The sequence below is a fragment of the Panulirus ornatus genome, chromosome 18 (genome assembly GCF_036320965.1).
Source record: "Panulirus ornatus isolate Po-2019 chromosome 18, ASM3632096v1, whole genome shotgun sequence".
NCBI lineage: Eukaryota > Metazoa > Arthropoda > Malacostraca > Decapoda > Palinuridae > Panulirus > Panulirus ornatus.
Window position 1 is genome coordinate 45,611,598 of NC_092241.1, and position 12,935 is coordinate 45,624,532.

At 41.2% G+C, this 12,935-nt stretch overlaps 1 protein-coding gene across 7 annotated transcripts in view; it reads right to left on the minus strand.

Annotated features, from left to right (window-relative positions):
* Positions 1-2,266: 2,266 nt before the first annotated feature.
* Positions 2,267-12,935, minus strand: part of LOC139755051 (uncharacterized) — a 502,140-nt gene continuing 491,471 nt past the window's right edge. For all 7 annotated transcript variants that reach the window (XM_071673053.1, XM_071673055.1, XM_071673054.1 and 4 more), the window contains one exon: positions 2,267-3,552. In XM_071673053.1, coding sequence (XP_071529154.1) covers positions 3,121-3,552 — 432 coding nt within the window. In that variant the 3' untranslated portion in view covers positions 2,267-3,120. The remainder of the gene's footprint in view (positions 3,553-12,935) is intronic.

The following is a 12,935-nucleotide window of genomic DNA, read 5'->3' on the forward strand; positions in this document are numbered from 1 at the left end:
GAGTCATGGGCTATAGATAGGGTTGAGCAGAGGAGGATGGATGTGTTGGAAATGAAACATTTGAGGACAATATGTGGTGTGAGGTGGTTTGATTGAGTAAGTAATGAAAGGGTAAGAGAGTTATCTTACACATTATACTTTGTCACTGTCTCCCGTGTTTGCGAGGCAGCGGAAGGAAACAGATGAAAGAATGGCCCAACCCACCCACATACACACGTACATGTACTTACTTATACATTTCAACGTATATATACATATATATACACAGACACATACATATTTACACATTACATGTACTTACTTATACATTTCAACGTATATATACATATACATACACAGACATACATATTTACACATGTACACACTCATACATGCTGCCTCCATCCATTCCCCCCAAACATGAAATGACACCCCTCTCCCCCTGCATGCGTGCGAGGTATTGCTACGAAGACAACAAAGGCCACATTCATTCACACTGTCTCTAGCTGTCATGTGTAATGCACTGAAACCACTGCTGGCCTTTTCCTGGCGCTACCTTACTAGGGGGGATGCTATTTCATGTATGGCTGGGTGGTGACGGAATGGATGAAGGCAGCAAGTATGAAGATGTACATGTGTATATATGTATATGTCTGTGCATGTATACGTTGAAATGTAAATGTATGTATATGTGTGTGTATGGGCTTTTATGTATATATGTGTGTGTGTGGGTGGGTTGTGCCGTTCCTCGTCTGTATCCTTGCGCTACCTCAATGTCACGGGAGACGGCGATTAAGTATAATAATAATAATAATAATATTTTTTTTTTTTTTTATACTTTGTCGCTGTCTCCCGCGTTTGCGAGGTAGCGCAAGGAAACAGACGAAAGAAATGGCCCAGCCCCCTCCCATACACATGTATATACATACGTCCACACACGCAAATATACATACCTACACAGCTTTCCATGGTTTACCCCAGACGCTTCACATGCCTTGATTCAATCCACTGACAGCACGTCAGCCCCGGTATACCACATCGCTCCAATTCACTCTATTCCTTGCCCTCCTTTCACCCTCCTGCATGTTCAGGCCCCGATCACACAAAATCTTTTTCACTCCATCTTTCCACCTCCAATTTGGTCTCCCTCTTCTCCTTGTTCCCTCCACCTCCGACACATATATCCTCTTGGTCAATCTTTCCTCACTCATCCTCTCCATGTGCCCAAACCACTTCAAAACACCCTCTTCTGCTCTCTCAACCACGCTCTTTTTATTTCCACACATCTCTCTTACCCTTACGTTACTCACTCGATCAAACCACCTCACACCACACATTGTCCTCAAACATCTCATTTACAGCACATCCATCCTCCTGCGCACAACTCTATCCATAGCCCACGCCTCGCAACCATACAACATTGTTGGAACCACTATTCCTTCAAACATACCCATTTTTGCTTTCCGAGATAATGTTCTCGACTTCCACACATTCTTCAAGGCCCCCAGAATTTTCGCCCCCTCCCCCACCCTATGATCCACTTCCGCTTCCATGGTTCCATCCGCTGCCAGATCCACTCCCAGATATCTAAAACACTTCACTTCCTCCAGTTTTTCTCCATTCAAACTCACCTCCCAATTGACTTGACCCTCAACCCTACTGTACCTAATAACCTTGCTCTTATTCACATTTACTCTTAACTTTCTTCTTCCACACACTTTACCAAACTCAGTCACCAGCTTCTGCAGTTTCACACATGAATCAGCCACCAGCGCTGTGTCATCAGCGAACAACAACTGACTCACTTCCCAAGCTCTCTCATCCCCAACAGACTTCATACTTGCCCCTCTTTCCAAAACTCTTGCATTTACCTCCCTAACAACCCCATCCATAAACAAATTAAACAACCATGGAGACATCACACACCCCTGCCGCAAACCTACACTCACTGAGAACCAATCACTTTCCTCTCTTCCTACACGTACACATAATAATAATAATAATAATAATAATAATAATAATAATAATATATATATTGGGAGCGGGGGGCTGGAAATCCTCCCCTCTCATTTTTGATTTTCCAAAGGAAGGAACAGAGATGGGGGCCAAGTGGGGATTTCCCTCAAAGGCTCAGTCCTCTGTTCCTAAAGCTACCTCGCTACCGCGGGAAATGGCGAATAGTATGAAAAAAAAAAAAAAAATAATAATATAATATGAATCATGTCCCTCCCTTATAAAATGTTTCTACCATGTATACAGCCAGTACTTTAAGGGTTTATAACAAATATTTTCACAAACTTTGGTTTTTATTTCTTTGTACACTTATGAAATCTTGCAGCTTTCAAAATACCTTGGCATGAACACAGACATCCAATCAGGCTATTTTACTGAAAAAGTCTCAATTACAAGGTATTTTGAAAGATGAAATCTACTTGATGCATCTGTATAAAGGAAAGCTTTCAAAATACACTGAAAAATACTGTAAACCTCACAAAATATTTACATCCTATAAAGTTACTCTGCTGTTAAATACAACTCCATTTAAAGTTCTTGTAACATAACTTACACCTAAATGCATCTCTATCCTTTTCCAATCAATTCACATATAAACAGTTCTTGATGGCAATGTATACATCATTACACTTATGCATTAGCCAACACTGTTAAATTATGCAAATCAAATACTTTTCATATCAGAATCATATAAACTTCAGGCATCTTCTGGTAAGTATCATGATGCATTTCATACCAAATGCCACTGCTTTCCTTGTGAAAAAATCTAATATGCCTTTGTTTTACATTAGCTATTCTTACCCTTGCAGGAACTATACTGCCTGATAATGTTGGACTCTCAAAATAACAATACACTGCTTCCTCATAATAAACAAGCCAAGAGTCACACATCTCACTATCTGTATAATACACATCCAAGGAGCTGCCACTTGAAATGCCTCTGTACAATAAAAAATTCTAAGCTATATCCACTCCTGATATTCTTGTCAATGGAATATTACAAAAATTTTGATATAAATATAAAAATAAAAGAAAGTCACATCAAGTAGTCTTTTAAGGAACAATGGATCTCGTTTCAATGTCCAATATGAAAGAATAGTACTTTCATTTGATACTGAGCTCCGAAATTTATGATGAACTAGAACAAATTCTTGCATGTGCCTGGTGGTTTATTTGCCTAGTAAATATACGACCACATCCACAAGTAAAACTGGGCTTGGTAGGATGCTTAACTCGCAAGTGAGTTATCATGGTGTCCATATCTCTGTGCTGTTCCTGACAGTGTGGACATATGAATGGTTGTGGGTTTTCTGTGGAAACAGTCATTTGGGAATTCACTTCTGCTTCTGGATCAGATTTTATGGCCATTGTTGTGGAACCAACATTTTGGGATGCACAAGTGGATCCTGAAGGTTGTTCAAGGCTGGGGTCATATGAAGGTGAAAAGGCTGGTAATGACTGCTGCAAGGTCTGATCTTTGATTCCACTCCCTGGAGGCTGGGAAGAGGATTCTTTAGAAATCTGCTCTTCGGTTTCCTCTTCACCTCCACTGGGAACTTCCTGTAATAATAAAACAAAGTTAAGTTAAGTTCTTGCTCCAGATGTTGATCTGTAGGATTACATCACAGAAATCACCAACCTAAGTCAATATCTTGGAAAGTGAGAAAACCTCTGACTACAAGAGGCATTTCTGTGACTTGAAAATTATGACAGACAAAAACTATATGAATTATGTGGTAAGCCACAACCTGAGGAAAAGGGACAACTACTACTTTACATTCTCCAGGGTTACCCTTTATGATAAACTTATTTCAGTACAACACAAATGATACATCAATCAAAACAAAAATCTTTCTTGAAATGAGAAGCTTTTTAACAGACTAATAATTCAGTTATTTTCAGATGATAAGAGACAGTTAATAAACAACACTTTGCCTATCTAAACTTCATACTTCTTGCTTACCCAACTAAAATAATGTAATACACATCTGTGAATGAAAAGTATGTAATCAGATACACAAACCTGGTTCTGAGTATTTGAGCTACAAATATTATCCTGGATCAGGAAGAACATGCACACCAAGGATTCTTAACAAATAGGTGTGAATTACTAGTATAATGTTATGTAAATTCTAAATAAGATAAATGCTTTTAAACTTATGAAAATTACTCTGTTTCCAGCTCCATGCAGTGGACCAGGTACACATAGACTGAAAATCACTTACATGTTCTTCAGGTACAGCCTTATTCTGAAGGTAGTGGAGGGTCAGGCTAGGAGCCCTGTTCCTTTTTAGCTAGTTCATACAATATCATATATTCTTTTGACAATGCCCTGAAGAAGTCTTGGATAATGGATGAAAACTTGGGGAAGGTGCTCTTTTATTTTTCCAGAGTTATGAAGATTTTACCTACTTCACACTACCATTGTGGATCAACATTTTCACAGTACATATCAACTGACACAACAGTCATCCCACACACTTGTGGTCTGCATAGCAGTGTGCACCACCTTCACTTCCTGTTGGGAGCACTTTCCCTCTAAAGGAGCACAGCTTCCTCCCTGGCTACAGGCTCACTTTTTTCTTTAAGTACAGTTCTCAGTCTATCTACTTATCTGTATCTCTGATGCCTGTTCCCAACTAGAGCTCCCTTAAGAAGGTGGCCAAGGTAATAAAGTCTCTATAGCTAGAGAACTCCAGAGTCACTTTTTAGCCTTTAGTGCCTCACCCTTAACAGGCCACTGGCAGAGGGCAAACTCTAGTGCAGCATTTCCGGAGGCTTCTACCTATTGTTCCTACCCACTACTTCAACTTAATGCTTCAACCTAAATGTCCCTATCTCCTACTTCTATCTATTTATCCAGCCATCTTGCCAAAAAGGCAGACACAGTGCTCACCGCAAGAAAATTTAGAGTTACAAAGAATGAGCTGTGTGAGTTCAGTGTTATGCTACGTATGACAAGGAGAGATTGTATATTTGAAGACAATGCCAATAGTTCATGTGTGGGTGAGCAGAAAGAAAAGACCGGTACTTGGGTCAGAGGAGTGCAACTTGAAAACCACATAAGTGTGCCATCACTAACCTTCCTAATATTCAGGTGGGTAGTACTTGTAATATACCTCCCTGTTCATTGACTGCCTACCAACTACTACCTAGTTGATAATTCAAATAAGCAACGTTTCAACAACATTATGGTAAAATTATTGGTACACTTTGGAAGATAATTGTATGCTGTTTTGTCAACACTACCACAACCAGTTCATGCACAACAACACTGTACATCTTCATAACTAACTGTAGCCCAGACAGAATTCATGAGTTTGGGTTGGACACCATATTCGTCAGGTGCAACCTAAGTCCCCAGGTGGTTCAAGCTAGGAGCCCTATTCTTTTTAAATTTGTTAGCATACTTTCATGTAATATTCTTTTGTTATTCCCCCATAAAGAGGTCTTGGAAAACAGAACAACACTTGGGAAGATGTACTTTTATTTTTCCAGTGAGTTATGAAAATTTTGCCTATCCCATGGTACCACTGTGGATCAACATTATTAAGGTACATGTTGACTCACACATCAGTTGTCACATACACTTGCTGTCTGCGGAATGGTGTGCACCACCTTCACTTCCTGCTAAGGAATACTGCTTCCCCCAAGGAACACTACAGTCTCCCTTGCCTTGGGTCCATTGTTTTCTTGAAGTACTTTTCTCCATTAACAACTCAAACATTAGTGATTTTTTTCTGAGAATGCTGTTATTGAGGAAGTGGTGGTGAAGAGTGACTGCGCTGTAGTGAACTGTCTGTCAATCCTTCCAAAGTAAACTTATCCATTTCATTATGCAATAAGTATTTGCCCCAGACCCTAGTGGGTTAGAAACCACATCAATTCAATGTTCTGAAAACCAAAACATTCTAAAATGGAAAACAAGCTTGGCCCTATGTATTTCGGACAATGGATTCTCCACCTTTCCTGGGATGGCAGTGTAATGATTACTGAAGATGTTACCAATGGTTAGGATGCAGATGGATTCCATGCAACTGTAGTGCTGAATTAAAACTCGGGGATAGGGGATCCCAGGTGATAAGAGGTTACCATGGTGAGAACAGATCAGTGGTTCTTCATGAACTCTAAGATGAAGTCCCAGTGGGGGTTGGAGAAATCTCAGATGACCAGTGTATTTGTCATTTTTTGATGGGTAGTGTGGGGAAGTTTTTATATGCATGTTTCTGCATTTTCTCTAGTAGCCCTACTAAGATGAATATGGAGGAATGCCAGGCAGTTTAGGAAGGATGAAAGTGGTATTGATCCTCGTGAGTACAAACGTCTTGAGTTTACAATGAGTATAAAGATGATAACTGGAAGATTTGATATTTGGAAGAATGCATTCCTTCCACCTTAGTTTACAATCCTTAGGAGGACTGAGAAGCTTGGTAGACTAAACAGCTTGGAGGGGGCTGGGACCTAGTCAACTACTAAGGAGTAAGACGCACGGAAACATGGCTGATGTAAATGCCTATACCACAGTATCAGTTTAGATGATGGTCATATGATTGGTTGATCTCCAGTTCTAAAGGTTGTTCTTTAGTGTTCTGGAGGGCTAATGTCATATAATTAAGATAGTATATATACAAAGACAGACTAAAAGAGTTGGAAATTCAAAGAAAATAGAATAAAACTTAACCAAAAAATGGTATAATACTTAATAGATGTGTCGGAGGTGGAGGGAACGAGGAGAAGAGGGAGACCAAATTGGAGGTGGAAAGATGGAGTGAAAAAGATTTTGTGTGATCGGGGCCTGAACATGCAGGAGGGTGAAAGGAGGGCAAGGAATAGAGTGAATTGGAGCGATGTGGTATACAGGGGTTGACGTGCTGTCAGTGGATTGAATCAAGGCATGTGAAGCGTCTGGGGTAAACCATGGAAAGCTGTGTAGGTATGTATATTTGCATGTGTGGATGTGTGTATGTACATGTGTATGGGGGGGGGGGTTGGGCCATTTCTTTCGTCTGTTTCCTTGCGCTACCTCGCAAACGCGGGAGACAGCGACAAAGTATAAAAAAAAAAAAAACTTAATAGATAAACTACAAAATGAGAATATTTGGCTGCTGTGCTGTGTGAAAAAATACAAGAGGTGTAAATCATCAATTCATGATAAGTCAAGAACTATGCATCAATACCTAATGAGTTCAGCAGTTTAAAGGTTACGTAAAGACCGAAAATATACACAAATATGGCTTCTGGGACACAGCTAAAGTGTAAATATGAATATATGTGAATACACCTGGTTCCCTACTTATGACCTATATGACTTACAACCATCCGTACACACAACTGGGAGGAAATATAAATAAAAAATAAAAATGATGAAATATCGACTTTTTTTTTTTTTTTTTTTTTTTTTTTTTTTTTTTTTTTGCTGTCTCCCGCGTTTGCGAGGTAGCGCAAGGAAACAGACGAAAGAAATGGCCCAACCCACCCCCATACACATGCCTTGATTCAATCCACTGACAGCACGTCAACCCCGGTATACCGCATCGCTCCAATTCACTCTATTCTTTGCCCTCCTTTCACCCTCCTGCATGTTCAGGCCCCGATCACACAAAAATCTTTTTCACTCCATCTTTCCACCTCCAATTTGGTCTCCCTCTTCTCCTCGTTCCCTCCACCTCCGACACATATATCCTCTTGGTCAATCTTTCCTCACTCATTCTCTCCATGTGACCAAACCATTTCAAAACACCCTCTTCTGCTCTCTCAACCACGCTCTTTTTATTTCCACACATCTCTCTTACCCTTACGTTACTTACTCGATCAAACCACCTCACACCACACATTGTCCTCAAACATCTCATTTCCAGCACATCCATCCTCCTGCGCACAACTCTATCCATAGTCCACGCCTTGCAACCATACAACATTGTTGGAACCACTATTCCTTCAAACATACCCATTTTTGCTTTCCGAGATAATGTTCTCGACTTCCACACATTCTTCAAGGCTCCCAGAATTTTCGCCCCCTCCCCCACCCTATGATCCACTTCCGCTTCCATGGTTCCATCCGCTGCCAGATCCACTCCCAGATATCTAAAACACTTCACTTCCTCCAGTTTTTCTCCATTCAAACTCACCTCCCAATTGAATTGACCCTCAACCCTACTGTACCTAATAACCTTGCTCTTATTCACATTTACTCTTAACTTTCTTCTTTCACACACTTTACCAAACTCAGTCACCAGCTTCTGCAGTTTCTCACATGAATCAGCCACCAGCGCTGTATCATCAGCGAACAACAACTGACTCACTTCCCAAGCTCTCTCATCCCCAACAGACTTCATACTTGCCCCTCTTTCCAAAATATCGACTAAAGAATCTTAAATAAAAGGTAAAAAGAAACTAGAGAATCATATAATACAACTGGTTAATAAAAGATGAGATAATAATAATAGAAATGGAGTAGAATAAAATAATGCTGTACAAGTATACAAATTCTGCATGCCATGCATCCGAATTGCATCCATTTCGAGATCCGACTGGTCAGTTAGAACAGAACTCGGACATATGTCAGGAGGGGGTGTATATGTGTTTCTGGACTGTAATTGGTAAAGATATCTAGCTTTTGCTTTGGGAAATGGCATAAAGAATATAAAAAAATGTATTTATTTTTGTTTATTTATTATACTTTGTTGCTGTCTCCCGCGTTAGCGAGGTAGTGCAAGGAAACAGATGAAAGAATGGCCCAACCCACCCACATACACATGTATACACATACATGTCCACACACACACATATACATACCTACACATTTCAACGTATACATATATATATATACATTTTTTCATACTATTCGCCATTTCCTGCATTAGCGAGGCAGCATTAAGAACAGAGGACTAAGCCTTTAAGGCAATATCCTCACTTGGCCACCTTCTCTGTTCCTCTTTTGGAAAATTAAGAAATGAGAGGGGAGGATTTCCAGCCTCCTGCTCCCTCCCACGTTAGTCGCGTTCTATGACATACAGGGAATACGTGGGAAGTATTCTTTCTCCCCTATCCCTTGGGAGAACATATACATAGATACACAGACATATACATATATACACATGTACATAATTCATGCTTGCTGCCTTATTCATTCCTGTCGCCACCCCGCCACACATGAAATGACACCCCCTCCCTCTGCACACGTGCGAGGTAGTGCTAGAAAAAGATAACAAAAGCCACATTCGTTCACACTCAGTCTCTAGCTGTCATGTGTAATGCACTGAAACCACAGCTCCCTTTCCACATCCGAACCCCACAAAACTTTCCATGGTTTACCCCAGACACTTCATATGCCCTGATTCAATCCACTGACAGCACTTCCACCCCGGTATACCACATCGTTCCAATTCACTCTATTCCTTGCACGCCTTTCACCCTCCTGCATGTTCAGGCCCAGATCGCTCAAAATCTTTTTCATCCCATCCTTCCACATCCAATTTGGTCTCCCACTTCTCATTCCCTCCACCTCTGACACGTATATCCTCTTTGTCAATATTTCCTCACTCATTCTCTCCATGTGACCAAACCATTTCAATACACCCTTTTCTGCTCTCTCAACCACACTCTTTTTATTACCACCTACCCTTTCATTACTTACTTGATCAAACCACCTCACACCACATATTGTCCTTAAACATCTCATTTCCAACACATCCACCCTCCTCTGCATGACCCTATCTATAGCCCATGCCTCGCAACCATATAACATTGTTGGAACCACTATTCCTTCAAACATACCCATTTTTGCTTTCCAAGATAATGTTCTTGCCTTCCACACATTCTTCAATGCTCACTGAACTTTTGGCCCCCTCCCCCACCCTGAGACTCACTTCCGTTTCCATGGTTCCATCCACTGCCAAATCCACTCCCAGATATCTAAAACACTTCACTTCCTCCAGTTTTTCTCCATTCAAACTTACCTCCCAACTGACTTGTCCCTCAGCCCTACTGTACCTAATAACCTTGCTCTTACCTTTCTTCTTTTACACACTTTACCCAACTCTAGTCACCAGCTTCTGCAGTTTCTCAAACAAATCAACCACCAACACTGTATCATCAGCGAAAAACAACTGACTCACTTCCCAAGCTCTCTCATCCACAACAGACTGCATACTTGCCCCTCTTTCCATAACTCTTGCATTCACCTCCCTAACAACCCAGTCCATAAACAAATTAAACACCCATGGAGACATCATACACCCCTGCCGCAAACCGACATTCACTGGGAACCAATCATTTTCTTCTCTTCCTACAGGTACACATGCCTTACATCCTCGATAAAAACTTTTCACTGCTTCTAGCAACTTGCCTCCCACACCATATACTCTTAATACTTTCCACAGAGCATCTCTATCAACTCTATCATAAGCCTTCTTCAAGTCCATAAATGCTACATACAAATCCATTTGCTTTCCTAAGTATTTCTCATATACATTCTTCAAAGCAAACACCTGATCCACACATCCTCTACCACTTCTGAAACCACACTGCTCTTCCCCAATCTGATACTCTGTACATGCCTTCACCCTCTCGGTCAATACCCTACCATATAATTTCCCAGGAATACTCAACACACTTATACCTCTGTAATTTGAACACTCACTTTCATCCCCTTTGCCTTTGTGCAATGGCACTATGCATGCATTCTGCCAATCCACAGGCACTTCACCATGAGCCATACATACACAGAATATCCTCACCAACCAGTCAACAATGCAGTCACCTCCTTTCTTAATAAATTCCACTGCAATACCATCCAAACCCACCATGTTGCCAGCTTTTATCTTCCGCAAAGCTTTCACTACCTCTTCTCTGTTTACCAAACCATTCTCCCTAACCCTCTCACTTCGCACACCGCCTCGACCAAAACACCCTATATCTGGCACTCTATCATCAAACACATTTAACAAACCTTCAAAATACTCACTCCATTTCCTTCTCACATCACCACTACTTGTTATTACCTCCCCATTAGCCCCCCTTTACCAATGTTCCCATTTGTTCTCTTGTCTTACGCACTTTATTTACCTCCTTCCAAAACATCTTTTTTATTATTTTTTTTTCTATTATTTTGCTTTGTCGCTGTCTCCCACGTTTGCGAGGTAGCGCAAGGAAACAGACGAAAGAAATGGCCCAACCCACCCCCCTACACATGTATATACATACACGTCCACACACACAAATATACATACCCATACATCTCAATATACACATATAAATACACACACAGACACATACATATATACACATGCACACAATTCACACTGTCTGCCTTTATTCATTCCCATCGCCACCTCGCCACACATGGAATAACATCCCCCACCCCCCTCATGTGTGCGAGGTAGCGCTAGGAAAAGATAATAAAGGCCTCATTCGTTCACACTCAGTCTCTAGCTGTCATGCAATAATGCCTGAAACCACAGCTCCCTTTCCACATCTAGGCCCCACACAACTTTCCATGGTTTACCCCAGATGCTTCACATGCCCTGATTCAATCCATTGACAGCACGTTGACCCCGGTATACCACATCGATCCAATTCACTCTATTCCTTGTACACCTTTCACCCTCCTGCATGTTCAGGCCCCGATCACACAAAATCTTTTTCACTTCATCTTTCCACCTCCAATTTGGTCTCCCACTTCTCCTCGTTCCCTCCACCTCCGATACATATATCCTCTTGGTCAATCTTTCCTCACTCATTCTCTCCATGTGCCCAAACCATTTCAAAACATCCTCTTCTGCTCTCTCAACCACGCTCTTTTTATTTCCACACATCTCTCTTACCCTTACATTACTTACTCGATCAAACCACCTCACACCACACATTGTCCTCAAACATCTCATTTCCAGCACATCCACCCTCCTGCGCACAACTCTATCCACAGCCCACGCCTCACAACCATACAACATTGTTGGAACCACTATTCCTTCAAACATACCCATTTTTGCTTTTAGGAGATAATGTTCTCGACTTCCACACATTCTTCAAGGCTCCCAGGATTTTCGCCCCCTCCCCCACCCTATGATTCACCTCCGCTTCCATGGTTCCATCCGCTGCCTGATCCACTCCCAGATATCTAAAACACTTTACTTCCTCCAGTTTTTCTCCATTCAAACTTACCTCCCAATTGACTTGACCCTTAACCCTACTGTACCTAATAACGTTGCTCTTATTCACATTTATTCTTAACTTTCTTCTTTCACACACTTTACCAAACTCAGTCACCAGCTTCTGCAGTTTCTCACATGAATCAGCCACCAGCGCTGTATCATCAGCGAACAACAACTGACTCACTTCCCAAGCTCTCTCATCCCCAACAGACTTCATACTTGCCCCTCTTTCCAAAACTCTTGCATTCATCTTCCTATCAACCCCATCCATAAACAAATTAAACAACCATGGAGACATCACACACCCCTGCCGCAAACCTACATTCACTGAGAACCAATCACTTTCCTCTCTTCCTACACGTACACATGCCTTACATCCTCGATAAAAACTTTTCACTGCTTCTAACAACTTGCCTCCCACACAATATATTCTTAATACCTTCTACAGAGCATCTCTATCAACTCTATCATATGCCTTCTCCAGATCCATAAATGCTACATACAAATCCATTTGCTTTTCTAAGTATTTCTCACATACATTCTTCAAAGCAAACACCTGATCCACACATCCTCTACCACTTCTGAAACACACTGCTCTTCCCCAATCTGATGCTCTGTACATGCCTTCACCCTCTCAATCAATACCCTCCCATATAATTTACCAGGAATACTCAACAAACTTATACCTCTGTAATTTGAGCACTCACTCTTATCCCCTTTGCCTTTGTACAATGGCACTATGCACGCATTCCACCAATCCTCAGGCACCTCACCATGAATCATACATACATT